The sequence below is a fragment of the Bombina bombina genome, chromosome 1 (genome assembly GCF_027579735.1).
Source record: "Bombina bombina isolate aBomBom1 chromosome 1, aBomBom1.pri, whole genome shotgun sequence".
Classification (NCBI taxonomy): Eukaryota; Metazoa; Chordata; class Amphibia; order Anura; family Bombinatoridae; genus Bombina; species Bombina bombina.
In genome coordinates, this window is record NC_069499.1 from 455538168 (window position 1) to 455563875 (window position 25708).

Sequence of the window (25708 nt, forward strand, 5' to 3'; positions counted from 1 at the left end):
AACCTCCCCCCTGCTCCTTGCAACCTCCTCCCTGCTCTTTGCAATCTCCTCCTTGCTCCATGCAACCTCCTCCAGGGAACCTTCTGCATTGTTTAAGACATCAACACTTCCTTTTTCTTCTTATTTTCTTCCACCAATTTGTATGCTGCTGAATAGAAGATTCAGACCTTCAGAAGATTCATTAATTATAAATAGACATGTGCGTTTCGTTTCATTCCGAATAAAAATTCGTACGGATTTGTCAAATTCGGAGCTTCGGATCGATTTGAATTTCCGAATTACCATAGCACCGAAACTAACTAATAAATCTGAATTAGTTCAGATTTATTTGTTACATTCGGATGGCCATGGACTAATCACAATTACACTAGTATTGTACAGTATATTAGGTTATATCGCTCTGCTATGGGTTACACCTAATATTACAGTACATAATACTAGTCTAATACACAGCACATCCCACCTAACACATACTGAACTTCCGAATTTACAAATCGAATCCGAACCAAATATATCCGAATTTATTTGAATCCGAATGAATCCAAAACGAATACATTCGAATGTATCCGAATTTGAATCGATCCGAAAACTAAATTCGAAAACATCCGAATCGATTCGAAACAAACTGAAACAAATTTTCCCGCCGCGCACAAGTCTAATTATAAGCACACACAATTTTATTTATATATATATATATATATATATATATATGTGTGTGTAAAATACACCTATCCACCGATATATATATATATATATATATATATGTGTGTGTATGTGTATATATATATATATATATATATATATACATACACACACATATATATATATATAGAGAAGCAAGTAAAATGTGTCCACTCAGTATACTGGGTAGATACAAGTGATACTCTATAGTTGGCGCTAGTCAATATTATGTAGGGTATAGTGGCAGCTATATAGGACAAGTACTGGTTGAGATGTATGACCCCAATCAGTAAGAGTAAATGTGTATACAAGGGTTGATACAGCGCCTATATATCCATTAAAATATGGGTTAAGTACAGGAGTATGAATGGAAAAAAATAAAATAAAATAAAGAGATAAAAAGTATATAAAAAATTGTGAAACAATGTTCATATGAGTCTTTAGAATGTATATAGTCCGTAATACATCTTCAGCTAAAGTTGATATGCAGTAATAGATGGTATATAATACCCTTACCAGATATTACCCCAATCTAATGAGGTAAGTATGCCGCACTGGGGGTATATATAGATAGTTGAATCTTCTCCTTGTATCCAGATGTGATGCCTCTTTAGGTTTTCGTTAGCCTCCTAGAGTATGCAGGGATGTGTTTCTGGTTGTGAATAAATCCCTTGCACTTCCTGTGGGTTGGTGGTTAGCCTCTTGGAGTACTTTTTCTGTCTTGGTATAAACTTTCTCCAGCGTAAGGATACCCAGGGAGACAAGAAAGAATATATAGTGTAATACAGTTTATTTACAGTTAGGCACAGAAATGTAATTCACATAGCACTCACATTTGACATCCTCAAACTATATGAGGTATGTGTATGGCATATAGGACTCCAATGGGTCCTTCCACACACCAGGGCTCGACAAATCCAGGAGCCAGGGAGCCACTGGCTCCTAGAATTTTACTCCTGGCTCCTAACTTTCTGGGTTACTCACTGGATAATTATATATAGATACCACTGCCTGGCTCCTAAATATTCTAACTGACTAAATTTTAAACAGATTTGTCTACCCCTGATATATACACACACATTTCTGTAAATATTGGGCTCAGTTTTAAAAGCCTTCTCCTGCTCTTTAACTGCAGTCCGTATTTATGAAGCAGCGGTCATCAGACCACTGCTTCCTATCCTCTTCTCCACCTCTTAGGTGGAGAATTTCAATCTCCACGTTCTCGTCCAACCGGGAAGATTGACAGCTCCTGCCCGCGCGTGATTGGCTGTGTGCAGGCATGGGGCAGTGTTGCACAAGAGCTCAAAATAGTGCTCTTGTGCAATGCTGAATTCCGCCAATGGAATTCTGTCCGCCAGAGGGGAGCTGCGGCGGACAGGGGCGCATATGTATGCCCCTGTCGGCCAACGCTAGATAAATCAAGCCCATTGTGTATTATGGGTTCCCAAGGGCGGAGTATTTGGAATAGATGGGTGGGCCGATTCTCCACCCCACTATCAGGGTAAATGATTGTCCAGGATCCAGTCCAGATTTTACAGGGTCCTTTCTCACTGTGTTAGTTAATTTGATAAAGTTCAGCTGGAGTTTGTTTAGGCTATAAATGTCTCATTAAGGGCCAGATTATGAGAGGAGCGTTCAAGTGTTAACTGCGTTAGAAGTAAGCTATTTGCGCGCATCGGGTTGTGCTCATATTATGAGTTGAAAGTAAACTGTTTTCGCTTGTGCACCAACCCGACACGTATAAAAAGCCAAACTTAGGATATCATATATGTAAATACAGTATGTACAATATATATATATATATATATATATACACAGGTATACCTCACTTTACAGCGCTTCGCTAATACAGCGCTCTGTGGAGCTGAAGTTCAACCTCCAAGAATTTTGAAACAGTGCTGTGATAGTGCAAGAAAAGTGACTGGCTCCATTTTGTTATGCGCAGTTCACTCTGTTTACAGCATTACAGTGCAATTGGCAAATTTGACTACAGTAATTGTCACTATTTTACAGGTACAGCATTTATTGAATACTAATTGAATACTGTGCTGTGCTAGTGTTAAACTAAATGTAGGACTATTGCACCCCTAATATATCTTAGTTCAAACATGTTTTCAAGTTTTTTTAAACACACTGGCAAGTGAAAAGAAAGCTAAAACCGCCTTGTTTCACTTTAAGGCGGTTTTCACTTTACAGCAAGGCTCCGGTCCCTAACCCGCTGCATGAGCGGGGTATACCTGTGTATATATATATATATATATATATATATATATATACATATATACACACACACACACACTTTAGCTAGATCCATGCAACTTTCCATCTGTTTTCATTGTTACTTTAGTGTGTCTGTGTACGTGACTCTGTGTGACTATGTAAATGTGTGTGTGTTTAAATTAGTTTTTGTGTGTTATTACTTTCCAAGTTTGACAACAGAATAATGTTGTACACATTTTGGTCACTTAGCCAAAAATCACACAGGTCAAAGGGAGGAAGGGGGCCCCCAATTAATGGTCTAGTAAGGGGCCTCAACATTTCTAGAGGCAGCCCTGACTATTTATATATAAAAATTACTTTAATGTCCCTTTAATAAACATAATAGATACCTGAGAAATAATTCAGCACATATAGGGCCAGATTACGAGTGGAGTGCAAATGTTTGCACGCAAGCGATAAGGGGTGTTTGCGCTTGTTGGGCTTACCGCTGGTATTACGAGTTGAAAGTAAACGTAATCACTTGAGTGCAATTGCGATTTACTCTATAAAATGAGTACTGCATCCTCAGAGCACTGGTTAACTTTTTTGCGAAACTAAAAGTGTCACAAAACACATAAAAATACATTACAATGTACACTTACACTCATTATAACACCATGTAATAAAAATGATTCAAAAACAAGACTGCACACAAAAGTTATAAGGACTCAAAGATATGAGATCTGAGGCAGGCAAAGGGCTTTAACATAGAGATACATACATATGTTCGCCTAAATATGTATATTTCCTCTCCCTGCACTCAGACCTCTGTAACACTTTCTGTCCTTTTTTGTCATTTTGTGTTTCAAGATATAATCTGTAAAATCCATTTAATTGGTCAGTATTGCTTCAGACTTGATAAAAGGAAGGAATACTTACGAAAGCTTGTCAACTTATAAATGTATAGTTAGCCCAATAAAAAAGTATGATTGCTCAATGCAATACTCTTCTTATTTTGTTATCTATATATATATATAAATATATATTTCTATATATGTGTACATATGTATGTATATGTGTATATATGTATTTACAGACATATATACACATATAAACACATAAGTGCACTTATATAGACATATATATAAGGGCCTTGGATCCCTTTGCAGTTAAAGGGACAGTCTACACCAGAAGTTTTATTGTTTTAAAAGATAGATAATCCCTTTATTACCCATTTCCCGGTTTTGCATAACCAACACAGTTATAATAATATACTTTTAACCTCTGTGATTATCTTGTATCTAAGCCTCTGCAAACTGCCCCTTTTTTCAGTTCTTTTGACAGACTTGCAGTCTAGCCAATCAGTGCCTGCTCCCAGATAACTTCACATGCATGAGCACAGTGTTATCTATATGAAATATGTGAACTAACACCCTCTTGTGGTGAAAAACTGTTAAAATGCAATCTGAAAGAGTACTGCCAAAATTGAATGCGCTTATGTACTGACCATAAATATTATACTAAACCTTAATATGTTTGTCTTGTTTAAAAATTATTTTCAATATTTCGCATATATTATACTATTTGTTTTAAAATTATCTGTATACAAAGGTAAAATTCCAATATATGATACGAATAAAAGATCAAACTAAAATGGACATATAGTAAATTCAAGGATCCTAAAATAGAAATTGAGAATAAAAGATCCCACTAGCACCTGCTAGGGACTTGTGCAAAATAGATGTATGTTTTAACACACACAAAAATGACAAATGTAAAATAAAATCAGGGAAAATACTTAATTATTAATTATTAATTTACAGTTCTAGGATGCTTAGACTCTTGCTATTATTTGTCCTTTAAAAGTTCCAATCTCATAATGGAGATTCCAGGTAAAAAGAAACACAGTACCTTATGGACTGAATCCAATGAACACATATACTTTGTAATCGTTCCTTGTTTGTGATAGGAGTATCCTCAGCAAGATGTAGTTGAAGCAATTATGTTCCAATTGTAGTGCCACTGAAGTGCCACCTAATATCAGCCAGCAATCCCACCGGTCTTGGCTCAAACGTGGTTACATGAAATAGAAAAAGAAAAAACAGGCGTACGGGGCACAATTCAAGTGTAAAAGTTTATTACAAAAATAAAGCACACAAGTAAGACTGCACTTACTAGATTAAAACAAATGTTCTGCATTAAGAATCACACTCCTGGGATTTTGCAGCTTCTGTTTCACCAGGGAAAGATGGTCCTCCTCCTCACAATTCCAGTCAAACAAATTAGGCAGTGGTATTCCGGATCCTGCCGCCTAAGCGTTTGTCAAGCTGGTACAAACAGTCTTTTTACTGCTTTCCCACAGTTTTATTGAATTGCCTGACGCGTTTTCCCCGACTTCGGTCTGGCTTTTTCAAATCTGAAAGAGGTGGGCTTCAAGGTCTAAGAAATTAGCATATGAACCTCCTAGGTTAAGCTTTCAACTAAGAATACCAAGAGAACAAAGCAAAATTGGTGATAAAAGTAAATTGGAAAATTGTTTAAAATTACATGCTCTGTCTGAATCATGAAAGTTTATTTTGGCCTAGACTGTCCCTTTAAGTAGATGAAAACATAAAACACATTTATGCAATATTAATTTTTAATAAAGGTTTTAACAATATATTTGCTGTAAATACAGGGAGTGCAGAATTATTAGGCAAGTTGTATTTTTGTGGATTAATTTTATTATTGAACAACAACCATGTTCTCAATGAACCCAAAAAACTCATTAATATCAAAGCTGAATAGTTTTGGAAGTAGTTTTTAGTTTGTTTTTAGTTATAGCTATTTTAGGGGGATATCTGTGTGTGCAGGTGACTATTACTGTGCATAATTATTAGGCAACTTAACAAAAAACAAATATATACCCATTTCAATTATTTATTTTTACCAGTGAAACCAATATAACATCTCAACATTCACAAATATACATTTCTGACATTCAAAAACAAAACAAAAACAAATCAGTGACCAATATAGCCACCTTTCTTTGCAAGGACACTCAAAAGCCTGCCATCCATGGATTCTGTCAGTGTTTTGATCTGTTCACCATCAACATTGCATGCAGCAGCAACCACAGCCTCCCAGACACTGTTCAGAGAGGTGTACTGTTTTCCCTCCTTGTAAATCTCACATTTGATGATGGACCACAGGTTCTCAATGGGGTTCAGATCAGGTGAACAAGGAGGCCATGTCAATAGATTTTCTTCTTTTATACCCTTTCTTGCCAGCCACGCTGTGGAGTACTTGGACGCGTGTGATGGAGCATTGTCCTGCATGAAAATCATGTTTTTCTTGAAGGATGCAGACTTCTTCCTGTACCACTGCTTGAAGAAGGTGTCTTCCAGAAACTGGCAGTAGGACTGGGAGTTGAGCTTGACTCCATCCTCAACCCAAAATGGCCCCACAAGTTCATCTTTGATGATACCAGCCCAAACCAGTACTCCACCTCCACCTTGCTGGCGTCTGAGTCGGACTGGAGCTCTCTGCCCTTTACCAATCCAGCCACGGGCCCATCCATCTGGCCCATCAAGACTCACTCTCATTTCATCAGTCCATAAAACCTTAGAAAAATCAGTCTTGAGATATTTCTTGGCCCAGTCTTGACGTTTCAGCTTGTGTGTCTTGTTCAGTGGTGGTCGTCTTTCAGCCTTTCTTACCTTGGCCATGTCTCTGAGTATTGCACACCTTGTGCTTTTGGGCTCTCCAGTGATGTTGCAGCTCTGAAATATGGCCAAACTGGTGGCAAGTGGCATCTTGGCAGCTGCACGCTTGACTTTTCTCAGTTCATGGGCAGTTATTTTGCGCCTTGGTTTTTCCACACGCTTCTTGCGACCCTGTTGACTATTTTGAATGAAACGCTTGATTGTTCGATGATCACGCTTCAGAAGCTTTGCAATTTTAAGAGTGCTGCATCCCTCTGCAAGATATCTCACTATTTTTGACTTTTCTGAGCCTGTCAAGTCCTTCTTTTGACCCATTTTGCCAAAGGAAAGGAAGTTGCCTAATAATTATGCACACCTGATATAGGGTGTTGATGTCATTAGACCACACCCCTTCTCATTACAGAGATGCACATCACCTAATATGCTTAATTGGTAGTAGGCTTTCGAGCCTATACAGCTTGGAGTAAGACAACATGCATAAAGAGGATGATGTGGTCAAAATACTAATTTGCCTAATAATTCTGCACTCCCTGTATTTCACATTTCAATGTTCTGCACATCGCAGAATATGTTCTAAATATTTATAAATAAATTTTCCTATATATATCTATGGATATATATGTGTATAGATATATATTTATTTATGAATAAATACAACATATTTTGGTATGTGAAGAACATTGGCATGTGAAGTATTCATAGTTTCATGTTAGGTTAGTGCACATCAGAATATGCGTCCAGGTTTGCATGCGAGTAGGTTTTTTTCCCACTTTCTTTGCTCTATTGTCTTCTTTGGAGGAATTTGTGAACGTGCATGTGATATTCTAAGTTCTGCTTTTTGCACTCGTCTGGTTACCGTGCAAGCAAAAAATGTTTACTTTCAACTAATTGTGCTAGAAGTAAACTTTTTGCATGCGTCAAGTTGCGCTCATATTACGAGTTGAAAGTAAAAAGTTATCACGCTTGCAAAATACTTATTTCTAGCGCAGTTAACACTTGAGCGGAAGTTAATTAGCGCTCCCCTTGTAATCTGTCCCATATTGTTTAATTAAAATCATTTTCAAGGCTGAAAAAAAATACAAAGAGAGAAAACAATTTGTATAGTATAGTAAGTAGTTTTCTGTGATGGTGTTTCCTGTACAAATGAGTGAACACTATTAAATATGTTGTCAGGCCATCAGTCTCTAAGTAGTTTACTAGGTGAGGCATAGCGAACAGAAACTCTTCAGTTCTGCAAAATATTTGACATGTATTGAGTAAAATGGCTTTGTAAATATCTCTATTGAATGTCAAACTTTCAGAAATCCATCTTAACACCCAGCACATGTTGAAGAACAAGTCTATCACACAATGATGTGGTCATGAAAACGTAGGGAAACATTTAGTGTAATTGTAGAGCTGTTTAAAATGGAGATTGAAGGGCTTTGGATATTGTGATGTATTTGATGAGTTTTCAAGGCACATTTGCACATTCAGAGAATTTTCAATACACCATTCAAAATGATGAAGAAAAGCTGCTTGGGTAAAAAAAAAAAGAAAGTATTTGAAAAAAAAAAAAAGCTTCTTACAATCCCCTAATACTTTTAGACAAAATTCAAATCCTTTAAAAATAAAAGTATCTTTTGAAATGACCAAAATAAATGCAGTAGGAGCAGCTCCCTTCACATCTGTTGTGAAATATGTGAATATATGAATGACAATTACATGTACTGAAGCTTTCAGTATATATTGTTACATATAAATGTAAAGGGCCATAATGAATTCTACTAATTCTACTAGTTCTGCTGATTGGCTTAGCATCAGTTTCCAATCAGGACTAGCAGTTCTTTGTGGCTCCTGAGCAGTAAAAGCATAAACACATAAACATGGGGCGTTGCTAATGTTAAAATAAAATGTTCTAATGAATTAGAGCAGTGATGGACAACTTTCTAGCATATGGGGCCACAGATCAGTATATTAAATGCTTTAAGGGCTGTAGATCAATATTTTAGAATTCTTAAGGGCGGCATATAAATTTATGGCTACAAATAAATATAATTTCCTAAAAATGTCCAGTGACACAGGGCCTGATTTAGGTGATCTTGTAGTGTTTCCTCTGCTATTCTTCCCTTCCAGGTGGCTCTTTTAAATTATGGACACCTTGTTTATCCACCACCAGAATTCCCTAAAACACAAACATTCGTTTGTTAGTTAGTTTGTTGGGGCAGCTACACTACAGAAAAAATAAAAATAAAACATGCAAAAACACTTTATTTTTTGGGGAAAACTGGGTACTGGCAGACAGCTGCCAGTACCCAAGATGGTGGCAATTAGGTAGGTGGGGAGGGTTAGAGAGGTGTTTGGGGGGGATCAGGGAGGTTGGGGGTTAAGGCAGGGGTCCATCACAGCTGAATAATTAAAAAAAAACAAAAAACAAAAAAAAAACACCTTTTATTTTAGTACTGGCAGACTTTCTGCCAGTACTTAAGATGGTGGGGACAATTGTGGGGTGGGGGAGGGAAGAGAGCTGTCTGGGAGGGATCAGGGGGTGGGATGTGTCAGGTGGGAGGCTAATCTCTACACTAAAGCTAAAATTAACCCTGCAAGCTCTCTACAAGCTACCTAATTAACCCCTTCACTGCTGGGCTTAATACAAGTGTGGTGCGCAGCAGCATTTAGCGGCCTCCTAATTGCCAAAAAGCAACGCCAAAGCCATATATGTCTGCTATTTATGAACAAAGGAGATCCCAGAGAAGCATTTACAACCATTTGTGCCATAATTGCACAAGCTGTTTGTAAATAATTTAAGTGAGAAACCTAAAATTGTGAAAAATGTCACTTTTTTTTTTATTTGCTCGCATTTGGCGGTGAAATGGTGGCATGATATATACCAAAATGGGCCTAGATCAATATTTTGGGTTGTCTACTACACTACACTAAAGCTAAAATTAACACTACAAGCTCTCTACAAGCTCCCTAATTAACCCCTTCACTGCTGGGCATAATACACGTGTGGTGCGCAGCTGCATTTAGCGGCCTTCTAATTACCAAAAAGCAACGCCAAAGCCATATATGTCTGCTATTTCTGAACAAAGGGGATCCCAGAGAAGCATTTACAACCATTTGTGCCATAATTGCACAAACTGTTTGTAAATAATTTCAGTGAGAAACCTAAAGTTTGTGACAACATTTGTGAAAAAGTGAACAATTTTTTTTATTTGCTCGCATTTGGCAGTGAAATGGTGGCATGAAATATACCAAAATGGGCATAAATCAATACTTTGGGTTGTCTTCTAAAAAAAAATATATACATGTCAAGGGATATTCAGGGATTCCGGACAGATATCAGTGTTCCAATGTAACTAGCGCTAATTTTGAAAAAAAGTGGTTTGGAAATAGCAAAGTTCTACTTGTACTTATTGCCCTATAACTTGCAAAAAAAGCAAACAACATGTAACCATTGGGTATTTCTAAACTCAGGACAAAATTTAGAAACTATTTAGCATGGGTGTTTTTTGGTGGTTGTAGATGTGTAACAGATTTTGGAGGTCAAAGTTAGAAAAAGTGTGTTTTTTTCCATTTTTTCCTCATATTTTATATATTTTTTATATTAAATTATAAGATGTGATGAAAAAAATGGTATCTTTAGAAAGTCCATTTAATGGCGAGAAAAACGGTATATAATATGTGTGGGTACAGTAAATGAGTAAGAGGAAAATTACAGCTAAACACAAACACTGCAGAAATGTAAAAATAGCCATTGTCATTAAGGGTAAGAAAACTGAAAAATGGTCCAGTCATTAAGGGGTTAAAGGTACACTAAACCCAATTTTTTTCTTTCATGACTCAGATAGAGCATGCAATTTTAAGCAACATTCTAATTTACTCCTATTTTCAATTTTTCTTCGTTCTCTTGCTATCTTTATTTAAAGGGACAGTCAAGTATAAATTAAACTTTCATTATTCAGATAGGACTTTTAATTTTAATTGACTTTCCAATTTACTTTTATCATCAAATTTGCTTTTTTCTCTTGGTATTCTTACTTTAAACTAAATATAGGTAGGCTCATATGCTAATTTCTAAGCCTTTGAGGGCTGCCTCTAATCACATGCTTTTTAAATCTCTTTTCAACACAAAGAGACAGAAAGTACACGTGGGCCATATAGATAACACTGTGTTCAGGCACAGGGGGTTATTTAAGATTTAGCACAAAACAATGCTACATTTAAGACAATTGATAGTAAACAGTCACAGTCATGTGATCAGGGGGCTGGAAGAAGGTTCCTAGATACAAGGTAATCACAAAGGTAAAAAGTACATTAATATAACTGTGTTGGTTATGCAAAACTGGGGAATGAGTAATAAAGGGATTATCTATCTTTTAAAACAATAACAATTCTATGGTTGACTGTCCCTTTAAAAAGCTGGGATGTGATGCATAGGAGCCGGCCCATTTTTGGGCATCTAAGCAGCTACAGACCCCCAAAAAGGACAAATATCCTGAAGTACATGAGAGAAAGCTACTAAGCTACTGTTGATTCCAGGTGGAGCACTTCACTTTCTGTAAATGTGCATTATGACCCTGGGGAAACTCTCCATATTGGTGATGGGGGGGAATCAGACACAGGTGTCAATCACAATCCTTAAAAAACGTATCTTATAATTTTCTACAGAAAATCACCATTAAAGTCTGGGGATTTTAGTAGATAAAACAATTGATAATTACGTTTTTAAAGAATTGTGAATGACAACCATGGACTCTACCTAATGTGCGTAGTTGGATATGGCTGCACCTCACTGACGTTCAAAGGAGGATTATCTGGTATTTTGGGGCTGGACCATCCTTTTTAGGTGGGATGAGCTATTACGTTGCCATAATATATTTCTCAGAATCTGATAACTGTTTATTGTGGAAACTGACAGCATTTCTGTAAAGGGGCATGGAAGCAAAAAATAAACTATCATGATTTAGATTCATAATAATATTTTAATAAATGTTCAACATTACTTCTATTTAGACTATTATCATATTTAATTTGTTCTCTTGGTATACGTTCTGCATCCAAAGCTTTATAAACAAAGGCCATTGTGCGTAATTTATATTTGGTGTTTTGAGGAGAAAACCATTCTCAATACAGTTTTATCCTTCTGTGTTCTTGAAAATTATTCCATTTAATATCACATGTGGGAATTAAACTCCAGTACATTAGGAGGAGGCAAAAACACCCCAACATACCAGAGCTTAAATCCTTTCCGCTCATGCTGATCTACTTGTATTTGATAGTTGTTCTCTATTGTTTCAATTCCAGCTTCAAAATAAATCAAGGATTTTTTTCCATTCTCTTTATAATACCAAACAAGAAAGGTACTTCTTTCAAGATGGAGATGATTTGCACTATACTTCCTTATAGCGCAGGATGTTCAAGATGCTTATTTAAATATTCCCGTTCACAAGGATCATGTGAAGCTCCTGAGATTTTCTTTCATAAACAAGCAATATCAGTTTGTGGCACTTCCATTTGGTCTGGCAAAATCATCCAGAGTATTTACCAAGGTTCTAGTAGTATTATTTGTTCCAGGCACACTCTCGTTATCTGGATGTGTCTTACAATTAAACAGTTCTTCAACTTCTTCATAGACATAATTGAAAAATCAATCTTCCAAAGAGCTCCTTAAATCCTCAGATGCATATGCTTTTCTTGGGGTTCATAATCAATTCAGTGGGTATGTGTCAGGGTGCCAGGAATCAGACAGACGAGAAGTGCAAAAATAATCACACCTTTATTAATAGCAAAAAATAATAAAAAGTCCACAAGTCAAATAACAAACCAGGAATCAAAACCAGAGCTGGTAGTAAGACGTGCCGAGTCAAGATCCAAAGCGAGTAGTCAGACGAGCCGAGTCAGGAACCAGGAGAACAGCAGAGTCAGGAACAAGCCAGGGATCAGGAACCAGGAGGGACGTCAGACAGCCAGGTAATACACAGGAGCTCTCACAAACAGGTCTGAGACAACGCAAGGGCAAAGCATACTGAACAGAGACCCTTTAAATAATAAGTGATGACATCACAACTCTGAGACTGCATCCTGTCTCACACAGATGATGTACACCAGTCTGGCCATAAAGGGAAGTGCAGGAATTGAGCAGCATCGCACAGTATGCACCAGAGTCAGCAAGAGAGGTGAGTAAAATGGCTGCCAGCAGCACATGGCAAACAAAGCAGGGAAAAAACCCTGACAGTATGCGTCTCTCTGACAGACCAACTCAGACTAAAGTTGCAACTGGCCTATGCTCAACCTTAACTTAATATTTTTTCTTCTGTTGCTCAGTTCATAGAAGTGGGGGTCTCATGGTTGCTGCCTCAGATGAAGTCCCATTTGCCAGATTTCATGGCAAACAAAGCAGGGAAAAAACCCTGACAGTACCCTCCCCTCAACGACCCCTCCCCCACGGGAGGACAAAAGGCTTATTGGGGAAACAGGCATGGAAGGCATGGAGGAGGGCGGGAGCATGAACATCAGAGGAGGGAACCCATGAATGCTCCTCTGGACCGTAGCTCCTCCAGTGAACCAAATACTGTACGCGGCCCCTGGACATACGAGAGTTAATAATGCTGCTGAACTCATACTCCTTATGGTTGTCAACAAAAATATGACGGGGACGAGGCAACACAGTGGTAAACTGATTACAAAATAATGGTTTCAAGAGGGAGACATGAAAAACATTGGAGATGTGCATTGCAGGAGGAAGGTCAAGAGCGTAGGCCACAGGATTGACCCGTCGGAGTATTTGAAAAGGACCAACATAACGGGGAGCCAGTTTATTGGAAGGCACACAAAGGTTCAAGTTGTGGGAGGACAGCCAAACTCTCTCACCAACCTTGTAGGAAGGCGCGGGCAGATGCCTACGATCAGCCTGGAAATTTTGGCGCTGCATAGAACGATGAAGGCAATCCTGAATCTGCACCCACGTGGAACGGAGTTGCCGGAGATGCTCCTCCAAAGCCGGAATACTCTGAGACTTGAATGAATCGGGCAACAAGGATGGTTGAAACCCATAATTCGCCATGAACGGGGATAACTTGGAGGAAGCATTAATAGCACTATTACGAGCAAACTCTGCCCAAGGTAACAGTTCAGACCAATTATTGTGGTGATCTGAGACATAGCAATGGAGGAACTGTTCCAGAGCTTGATTAGACCATTCTGCAGCCCCATTGGATTGAGGGTGATATGCCGAGGAGAAGGAAAGCTGGATCCCCATTTGAGCACAAAAGGAACGCCAAAATCTGGAGACAAACTGGCTATCCCCATCCAACACTATCTCATTGGGTAACCCATGTAAATGGAAGACCGCCCGGGCAAAAATTGAAGCAAGCTCCTAAGCGGTAGGCAGCTTCATCAAGGGAATGCAATGTGACATTTTAGAAAAACGGTCAACCACCATAAGGATAACAGTATTGCCATTGGAAACAGGGAGCTTGACAATGAAGTCCATGGAAAGATGTGTCCAAGGACGCTCACCATTAGCAATAGGTTGAAGAAGACCCACAGGAAGAAAATATGGTCAGGAGTTATAACTGGAGTAAGTACAGACTCATCCTTGGACAGAGGCAAAAATTGTCGAGAGAGGGCATCAGCCCTAACATTCTTACTACCAGGCAGGTAGGAGACCACATAATTAAACCGAGACAAAAATAGCGCCCATCTGGCCTGTCGGGGCGACAGACGTTTTGCTTCAGAAAGATAAGTTAAATACTTGTGGTCAGTAAGAATGAGCACTGGCACGCTAGTACCCTTGAGAAGATGCCTCCATTCCTTGAGTGCCAAAATTATGGCCAGTAATTCCCTGTTGCCAATTTCATAATTGCACTCTGCTGGAGACAATTTCTTAGTGAAGAAACCCCACGGATGCAAGGAACCGTCAGGCGTAGGACATTAAGACAAGAGGTCACCTACTCCAGTCTCAGACGCATCGACCTCAAGAACGAAAGGCAGGACAGGGTTAGGATGAGCCAGAACTGGAGCGGCAGCAAAGGCAGTCTTAATGGCAGTAGGTGACCAATGAAGTGGATCATTCTCTTTACGGGTCATGTCTGTGATAGGTTTGACCAAGGAAGAAAAGTTTTTAATAAACTTTCTATAGTAATTGACAAACCCCTAAAAACGTTCAATAGACCGAAGACCAACTGGGCGAGGCCAATGCAGAACTGCAGATAACTTGTCAGGATCCATGGAGAACCCTGCAACGGAGATAACATAACCTAAGAAGGTTACTTGAGTCTGATGGAACTCACATTTCTCGAGTTTACAAAACAGGCCATTCTCATGTAGTCTCTGAAAAACCTGTGTAACATCAGAACGATGAGCCTCAAGTGTGGGTGAGTGTATGAGGATGTCATCTAAGTACACTACAACACACTGTTGCAACATATCTCGTAGGACATCATTAATAAATTCCTGGAAAACAGCAGTAGCATTACATAGGCCAAAGGGCATTATAAGATACTCATAATGCCTGCTTCTGGTGTTAAATGCTATTTTCCATTCGTGGCCCTCCTTGATCCTAATGAGATTGTACGCTCCTCTCAAATCAAGTTTAGTAAAGACCGTAGCTCCCTTGAGGCGGTCAAAGAGTTCCGTAATGAGCAGAATAGGGTAAGCATTCTTAATGGTAAGACGATTAAGACCCCTATAATCGATGCATGGTCTTAACTCGCCACCTTTTTTCTTCACAAGGAAGAAGCCAGCCCCTGCAGGAGAGCAGGATTTGTGGATGATCCCCCGCGACAGAGCATCGGCAACATACTCCTCCATAGCACAATTCTCCACAACAGACAGAGGGTAAACCCGGCCCCGAGGAGGAATGGCTCCGGGTTGCAGGTCTATGGCACAATCGTAAGACCGGTGAGGAGGCAATGTACCGGCACGCACCTTGTCAAAAATGTCTAGGAACTCTCGGTACTCCTCTGGCAATTGAGATACCGAAGTAGTGCACAAGACTTTAACTGGTTTCCGAAGACAAGTGGAAATACATTGCGGAGATCACGACAAAATTTCGGACCTGCGCCAATCGAGACTGGGATTGTGCTTTTGGAGCCAGGGATAACCCAGAACAACCGGAAAATGTGGAGAGTTTATCACCTGGAACTGGAGGGTTTCAAAATGGAGAGCCACAACAGCCATGGATAACGGAGCAGTTTCGTGAGTAACAAGTGCGGGCTGCAGGGGCCTGCCATCAATGGCCTCAATAGCAAGCGGAACGGATCGAGGCAAAACAGGAATGGAGTGCTTTGATACAAAAGCACTGTCAATGAAATAGCCTGCAGCACCAGAGTCAACAAGAGCCTGGGTGACTATGGAGGAGTCCACCCAGGAAAGGACAACCGTGACCAAAGGTTTCTCCTTTAGCGGTTCCGGGAGACGAGAATAAACCACCCAAGGTCTGCCCCCGACAGGACCTTAGTTGTGAGCGTTTCCTGGCCGTGTAGGACAAGACTTCAAAAGGTGGCCCTGTAACCCACAATAGAGGCAGAGCCCCTCCCTCCTCCTAAAGGCCCTCTCCGCCGCAGAGAGACGCGTGAATCCCAACTGTATCGGCTCAGCAGTACCTGGTGACTTGGGACCAGGAGGCATGGGAGGAGAGGGAGGCATGGGTGGGAACGAACACGTAGGAGACAACAGAACAGGAGGCTTCCGCAAGTGCTCCTTGAAAGAGGGTCTCTCAGTCTGATGTCAAAAAAGACACCAATTCCTCGAGATTTTCTGGTAAATCTCTGGCAGCAACTTCATCTTTAATCGCATCAGAGAGCCCATGAAAGAAGGCGGCAACAAGGGCTTCATTGTTCCAACCTACCTCTGCGGCAAGCGTACGGAACTCAATGGCATACTGAGCAACAGATCTTGTACCTTGCTGAATGGACATGAGTCATTTAGCAGCAGAGGAGAAGCGAGCCAGAATATCAAATACCCTTTTGAAAGGAGGCCACAAATTCAGGGTAATTTGAAATCACAGGTTTATTATTCTCCCACAAAGGGTTAGCCCAGGCAAGGCTGTGTCAGAGAGTAACGAGATGAGAAATCCCACCTTAGCTCTGTCAGAGGGAAACGCCTGAGGTAACATCTCAAAGTAAATGCCCACCTGGTTCAAAAACCCTCTGCACTGATTAGGATCACCTCCATATCGCTGAGGTAGAGGTGCAGAACCGGACATGCTCCTGGTAGGACTAGGTGCAGCAGCGGAAACAGGAGCAGCCATAACTTGCGGGACACTTTGGTCCAAATGTGCAGTGCGAGTCTGCAGGGTTTGCAGGGCTAGTGCAAATTGATCCAAACGGTGGTCCTGTTCATCCATCCTGGAAATTATGGCAGGTAAAGGTGGATTATTAGCACCATCAGGATTCATGGCCCTTGCGTAATGTCAGGGTGCCAGGAATCAGATTGAGGCGCAAAAAATAATAAAAAGTCCACACGTCAAATAACAAGCCAGGAATCAAAACCAGAGCTGGTAATCAGACAAGCTGAGTCAGGAACCAGGAGAACAGCAGAGTCAGGAACAAGCCAGGGATCAGGAACCAGGAGGGACATCAGACAGCCAGGTAATACACAGGAGCTCTCACAAACAGGTCTGAGACAATGCAAGGGCAAATCTTACTGAACAGAGGCCCTTTAAATAATAAATGATGACATCACAATTCTGAGACTGCATCCTGTCTCACACGGATGATGTACACCAGTCTGGCCATAAAAGGAAATGCAGGAAATGAATAGCATCACACAGTATGCACCAGAGTCAGCAAGAGAGGTGAGTAAAATGGCTGCCAGCAGCCCATGGCAAACAAAGCAGGGAAAAAACCTTGACAGTATGCGTCTCTCTGACAGACCACCTCAAACTAAAGTTGCAACTGGCCTATGCTCAACCTTAACTTAATCTTTTTTTCTTCTGTTGCTCAGTTCATAGAAGTGGGGTTCTCATGGTTGGTGCCTCAGATGAAGTCCCATTTGCCAGATTTCATCATTGGTCTCCCCATTTGCAAATGATGCATCAGTGGAATGAGGACAACGTAGATCTATCTCAGAAGATCCTGTTAGATTACAAGACAAGACAGTTGCTAGCTTGGTAACAGACATACCAATCCCTTGATCAGGGGGCCTCTTTTCTTTGGCCTGTATGGGTGGTGATCACCACAGACACCAACCTGCAAGGTTCGGGTGCAGTCTGGAGGTCTCAGAAGGCACAGAGAATGTGGTCTCTTTGGCAGGTCAGGTTACCAGTAAACACTCTCCAACTCTGTGCAATCTTCATGGCTCTCCAGAGTTGCCATGACCTCAGGCAGGAATCCTTTATTTGATTCCAGTCAGACAATGTCACAGCAGTGGCTTACATCAATCCCCAAGGCGGAGCTTTCAGTTCTTGGAGATGAAGGATGTGTCCCTCTTTACCAGTTGTATGTCACCATTGCAAGATATCATTTATCCATTCCCGGGTGTGAACAACTGGCAGGATGACTTTCACAGTTGCCAGTACCTTCAACCAGGAGAGTGTTCTCTGAACCAGGAGGTTTTCACCCAGATAATGAGACATTGGGGCTTGCCAGAGATGGGTTTCATAGCCTCTGGGTCAATCATTTTCAAGTGATCCAATAATTGTCAAGTTGATTGTTTGCCCATTTTTATTTTTTTGTAATTACATTTTTTTGAGTGATTTCTTCTATGTATTGGTATTGCAAAACAAATACAATGTTTTATTTTTTATTTTACTTGCTTTAACCACGGCAGCCATCTTTGTGTCATGGCGCACAACAAATTTTGGTTATACAAATGTTTATGGAAACCTCAGTATCTCAGTTCAGGATGGTGCTAGTTTCTTAGAACAAAAATGGATCTCTAGATCACATTTCAAGGTACATGCTCACATATAAACATTATGCACATTCTTTATCCTTAGACTTACAGCTTAAGTCCTAATGTAATGATGAAAATCGCTGAACGTTCCACTTTTATGGTCAATTTATAAGGGTTTGAGTCTCAGTCCTAATGTTTTTGTCTAGGGGATATCTAGGTAGGTATAGTGTGCATTAAGAACATTTTCAGATTTGAGGCTTCTTTTATTTTTGTTTATGGGAGTGAGAGAGTGCAATTTTGTAACATTTCCCCTCATTTTCAGGTTGATTCTCTCTGGTAGGGAACAAGATATGAACCTAAAACATTTACAGATATAAGTCCTCTATGATAGCATTCTGCTAGAAATTTTTGAGTTTGAGATTCCACTGGTTCCAGAGCTAGGGCTAGTAGAAATATAGAGAAAAGCTTACTTTATTTGTGCCTTTTGAGAAATTACAAAATGTATTATAAGCAAACAAATAATAAAAATTATGTTTATGATTGAAACACTACAATTCTAAGCTACATGTTTGATTAGAAGTTGTGAGATCTCTCTTGGAAATTTTATGGTAGCTTACGATGGCAATAGTTAACACAGTAGGTGTCAATTTTCTGAGAACATTGTTCATGGGAATCCATGTTTTGTTCATAGCAGAATCTTGAACAATGTTCTTGGTCCATGTTTTACAAAAACATCTGGTCATCATTGAGACAAGCGACGCAGTCAATATTCCGTAGGATCAGGGGGACAAATGTAATCACTTATGATACTGCATCTGATACTGTGAAATTTTTTTGTACCTAGCATTCTCTCACACTTGACCTTGAGTTTCACTTCATGAATTTCAGTTACTTCTTTCCTTTTAACATATATGTATGTAACCCCTTAATCTCCTTGTTGCAAAAGAGGAACATAACTTCAGGGGTAAATATTTGACCCTCTGCTGTCCTCTGCAAACTGGCTTTTGTTGTTTCCCACTTATTTAATTGTATTTAATTGTATTTAGTTTAGGGATTTAATTTAATTATAGTGTAGTGTTAGGTGTAATTGTAACTTAGGTTAGGTTTTATTTTACAGGTAAATTTGTACTTATTTTAGCTAGGTAGTTATTAAATAGTTAATAACTATTTAGTAACTATTCTACCTAGTTAAAATAAATAAGTTGCCTGTAAAATAAAAATAAACCCTAAGATAGCTACAATGTAACTATTAGTTATATTGTAGCTATCTTAAGGTTTATTTTATAGGTAAGTATTTAGTTTTAAATAGGACTAATTTATTTAATTTTAGTAATTTTATTTAGATTATTTTAAATTATATTTAAGTTATGGGGTTGTTAGGGTTAGGGTTAGACTTAGATTTAGGGGTTAATACATTTAGTATAATGGCGGCGACGTTGGGGGCGGCAGATTAGGGGTTAATAAATGTAGGTAGGTGTCGGCGATGTTGGGGATGGCAGATTAAGGGTTAATAAAATTTAACTAGTGTTTGCGAGGCAGGAGTGCAGCGATTTAGGGGTTAATATATTTATTACAGTGGCGGCAATGTCCGGTCGGCAGATTAGGGGTTAAAAATTTATTTTAGTGTTTGCGATGTGCGGGGGGGGGCCTTGGTTTAGGGGTTAATAGGTAGTTTATGGGTGTTAGTGTACTTTTTAGTACTTTAGTTAAGAGTTTTATGCTATGGCGTTAGCCCATAAAACTCTTAACTACTGACTTTTAAATGCGGTAACAGTCTTGACAGGAGAGGGTGTACCGCTCACTTTTTCCAAGACTCGTAATACCGGCGTTAGGAAAATCCCATTGAAGAGATAGGATACGCAATTGACGTAATGGGATTTGCGGTATGCTCAAGTCGCAGAAAAAAAAGTGAGCGGTACACCTGTACCTGCAAGACTCGTAATACCAGCGGGCATTAAAAAGCATCGTTGGGACCTCTCAACGCTGCTTTTTAAGGCTAACGCAAGACTCGGAATCTAGGCAATGGTCTTTTATATTAATTTATTTTCCTAATCTTGAATGCAAGGGATACTTTAAGAGAAGCACTTGCTAAGTCAACCTTCTAAAGAGATTTTTTTAGGTAATTCATAGTTTTCTCTCTGCTCCATACATGTTTCTTTTTCAACTACAAACATTTTTTTGTAGCAGATGGGACACAGTGTCCAGGTACAAGTTTTAGAGGATTATTTCTTATCTTTTGATATGTGCTATAATCGAATTTCTCATAGTCCTTTTGTAATAAATTTGTTGTGATATGCCAAAGGATTACAACAACTGTTTAGGAGAGACCTTTTCACAAATTGGATGTTGTGATAGCTTTAAAACCCTATGTTAAAGCTACAAAGGATTTATGACTTTCTTTTCTGTTTGTCCATTTTTCTGAATCCCAAAAGTGTCAGAAAGCTGCGTCAGTTACCATAGCTACTTGGCTTAAGGCCTTTATTCACAAGGCATATCAGGTTGTGGAGAAGACTGCTTTTGGCAGGGAATTTCTCCGGCCATAGTGCCTGATCAGTAATATACCTGCCTTAACTGTATGTGCCCCCTGTTACATGGGGGTCTTGTGGACTCTACTGCTTGGTTTTATATTGCCACAAGTGATGTCTCGTGGACTTTCACCATTTGAACTAAAACAAAATTTATGCTTACTTATGATGGTGAGAGTCCACAAGCCCTGCCCTTTCTTTTACACAGCTGGCGGTAGTACTTGTTTTGCACTTCATTGGCCCTGCTTTGTCTTTCCTGCTTTTCTGTTTCCTCTGTGTACTTGGCCATCTAAATAAGTGATGATTTAGGGTGAGGGTGAGGGATTTAAACCCTGGTATATTGGGGTGTTTTTGCCTCCTTCTAGTGGACTGGAGTGTAATTCTCACTTGTGATGTCTCGTGGATTTACCATCATGAAAGAAATGCACTTATCAGGTAAGCATACATTTTTTTTTTTAAATGTTGATGACTATGTGTATAAATGTAAAGCTTCTAAAAAAAATAGTATTAATATTGGTCAAAGTGATTAGATAACCTGGTTAGTTTTTTTTTACTGATGATTTATGAAATGCACTCAAACACTCTGTAATTATTTTGCACTTTAATATATATAGTACTCCTGTAATGATAGTTTGGATGTAAGTAAAGCCCCAAACTGTGTAACAATGTAAGTGAGTTGAGTGATGCAGAAACAAATCACAAAATTACATTTAATCCAATTAAGAAATTCACTCAGGAACTAGAAAGATTCCTTAAATTGTATGTGGGGAAAGGCATCATTACAACACAGACCGCTGAAAGTTTAAAAGTAGATTTTCCAGTGACACCGGTTTTTAAACACCTGCCGAAAATACATAAGTCCCTAACTTCCCCCCCAGGACGCCCCATCATTTTCGGGGATTGGGTCATTGGGGGAGAGACTGGGGTCCTACATAGACACTATTCTCCAGCCAATAGTCCAGATAACTCCTGCATATGTGAGGGATACAAAACATGTTTTACGATTATTGGATAATATACAGATAAGCGAGGGAGACATCTTATTAACGATAGATGTCGCCTCGCTATATTCTTGTATCCCACACTATCAGGGTTTGAAGTCTTTGGAACATATGTTGGAGCTGTATACTAACTTTGACGAGAGATTTATTGAATTCGTATGTGAGGGGGTGGGATTTTTGCTTTCCCATAATTGTTTCTCGTTTGAAGGGGAATATTATGTTCAAAACCAAGGCACAGCCATGGGAGCAAAGTTCGCCCCCTCATATGCGAATTTATACTTAACAGATTTTGAACTGTGAAAAATCTTTTGTGATAATAACCCTTTTAAATCACATTTAATATCGTAGGTTCATTGACGACCTGATAATTATTTGGAAAGGGGGAATGGATCTAATAGAAGAATTTATTGGATATCTGAACTATAATGACCAAAATTTGAAATTTACATATACAGTGTCAGGTACTAATATATCCTTTCTAGACATTGAATTAAAACTAGACTTTGATTCACGTAAGATTATAACATCAAATTACAGGAAATCCACCTCACGGAATATTATACTTCGGGCTGATTCCCATCATCCTTCTCATTTAAAAAGAGCTATTCCCAAAGGGCAATACATGCGTCTCAGACGAAATTGTACACATTTAGACATGTACAGGTAACAAGCTGTTTCTCTATCTAAGTGTCTTATCATTAGGGGATATGATAGAGCCACCCTCTTGCAGACAAGTAAAGAAGTAGAAAATATGAGCAGGGAAGAACCTCTGAAAGATAGCAATAAGAGTCACAATAATAGAAATGCTCATAAAGTTGAACAACACTCAGAGGGTCCAATTACATTCACCACTAGTTACAGCAGACAGTTCAAACACATAAACCAAATAATAAGAAAATATATCCCAGTTTTGGAAAAGGATACTCTTCTACAAGAGGTAATGAAGAAACAGGGAATTAGATGTGTTAGTAAGAGAGGCAAAACGATTGGAAATCAATTAACTAGGGATTTCTCTAGAAAACAGACAGCTACATGGTTACAAAGTCAAATCAGATTTTGCAAGTGTAAAAGAATACCATGTAAAAGCTGTGACTTTGTCATTTCAGGTGAATCTTTTAAGTCAACTGTCACAGGTAAAACTTTTGATATTAGACACAGGATGACTTGCCATTCCAATTTTGTGGTTTACTTAATTACATGTAATTTATGCAACAAACAATACGCAGGCAGGACTACAAGATTACTCAAGGATCGAATCCGTGAACATTTGCTATCTATTAAACAAGACCCCCCTAAAACACCAATAGCAAAACATTTTGCTGTACACTTTAGTACCATGGGAATGCCTATAAATGATAACAATATAGGTACAGTGCTAGGGTTTCAAGGTATTGATACAGCCATTAAAAGTGCCAAAGGGGGAGATAGATTAGCTGTACTAAATAGGAAAGAGGCCTTTTGGATTTTTCATTTATCCTCAGGGGTCCCTCTAGGGATAAATAAAATTACTGATTTTAGGTATTTTGTAGATTAAGGCAATTCTAGTAGGAATATATATATAGTTTAGATCAAGTGTAGACTCAATAATCTACCTAGTACCACCAAGTACATCACAGGAAGTTGATAATATTAAAGCTCTGAATATCCAACATCCCCTATTCATGAAAATTACCAATGATTTAAATTTGAATGTGAATTATTGTATAATAATATATTCCAGGTATACACCATATAAATATTCAGGTACCATTTCCTCAGTAAGATAAACATCTAACAGCATTTAACGTTGATTCATGAATAGTAGTTTTTATTCATACATTAGATTAGATAAGTTTAATTTTAATTTTATGTATTTTTTAAGGTGATAAATTCCTTGGTTAGGGAGACACTCTAATTAGTTTTTTATGTGGTTACTTATAAGAGTGGATACAGTAAGAGTTTGTGAATCAAGACACAATAATAACAATAATGAAAATTTTTTCACTTATTACCATTTTAGTCACTCAGGTCACTTAGTTGAATCCACAAGTTTATGAGTCAGAGAATGAATCTATACCAGAGGTTTAAATGTATGGCATCACGAGCCAGTAAATGTGTAACACACAATTCACACAATTTTGGTCACTAAGATATTCGAGTTTTTGAAATAAGAAAGTCACAAAACACGAGATAGAATAATCACAATACAACACTAATAATAGAAAAATAATTTAATAAAAATAAAAATAAAAAATAATAAATAAAAAATAATAAAAAATAAAAAATAAATAAAAATCATAAAATGAAAAATAAAAAAATAAAAATAAAAACGAAGAAATAAATTATGAGAAATGATAAGAGATAAGATATGCTGTTAGGAGTTGCAATCGGGTAGAATTTTAATGGGCATAACAAATATGTGATATAATTTAAACAAAAAAAATATATATATATATATATATATATATATATATATATATATATATATATATATATATATACAGTGACACTAAGTTAAACCAATTTTGAATAAATAAAATTTGGCCCACACGGAGCAACTTCAACATCGAGGAAATAGGGTTCAATTGTCAATAGTTTAAAGAGGGAATATAATATAATGTATACAAACTAAGATGTAACTGTTTTTGGTTGTTCTATATATGGGGATGTTTGCTAATTTTCTTCTCTCAGTATAAGATCTAACAAATTTTAGTAAGTAACATGTAATCAGGTATAGATCGCAGATAAGAATAGCATTTTGATATGATTCAAAATAATTTTTAACATTTTTGATGTTCTATAAATGTATAAGCTTGTTATAATTTTTAAGGAACTGTTGCGTATTTGCTTTATCTGTGTTTTTTTTGGATATACAGCAATAGGCGGATGCTTTTTGGTTTTCTCACATACAGCTAATAGACAGACAGAGACACTAGATGATACAAGATATATATACAGAGATTCACGTATTTATATACAGAAACTAGGTTGTAGCTGTGTGTGGTCCGTAGCGCATGCGCGGATACGCTGTGTGTGATGAGACCAACAGCACGAATTACCCGTCCTAATGAATACCAAAAGGTGTGCTGTATTACAGGTAAGCGTACGCAACAGGAAATGCTATATGTTTAAAAGAACCAAGTGTTTTACTATGCATTAGTCCCTGACGAAGTGCCTCCGGGCAGGAAACGCGTTGGACGTTTCATTCTTAGCGCTCCCTCTCGAGCTCACTTGTACCATGCTTATATTTGACTTTTAATAAAGTCGGTTTTTACTTGCACTTTTGGCGGCTGAAGTGTTTTCCTTGTAGCAGATCTTCATTACATAGTTTTTTTTATATATATATTTAATGTTAATGACTGTTTGCTTTCATTACAGAATATGCTGCCTGTGGATCACTTTATGACTACATTAATAGTAGCAGAAGTGAGGATATGGATATGGATCATATTATGGCTTGGGCAACAGATGTGGCAAAAGGTGAGGACCAATATTATAAACATCATAACAAATAAAGTTTGTAATGTAATTCATTTTAAAATTGGCGACTGTACAACATAATTTTTCAAAATGTCAGACATATAGGGAGGAATGCCTGACTGTAGGACAGGGGTTCCCTATATCAATAGTGTCTTGCAGGATATAGGACATTTGAAAGCTCAGCTGTAGCTAAGACTAACTACACCCTGTTCCAAATTATTATGCCAATGATATATTTCTCATTTACCTAAATAATTGATGTAAACAGCAGTCAGCATAATTCTCATGTTATCAACTATTAAGAGTGCAATTTTTC

General features: G+C 38.3%; 1 protein-coding gene across 1 annotated transcript in view; it reads left to right on the top strand.

Annotated features, from left to right (window-relative positions):
* MAP3K20 (mitogen-activated protein kinase kinase kinase 20) overlaps positions 1-25708 on the top strand; it is a 543230-nt gene that overhangs the window by 192842 nt on the left and 324680 nt on the right. The window contains exon 4 of the mRNA XM_053712840.1: positions 25291-25392. Coding sequence (XP_053568815.1) covers positions 25291-25392 — 102 coding nt within the window. The remainder of the gene's footprint in view (positions 1-25290; positions 25393-25708) is intronic.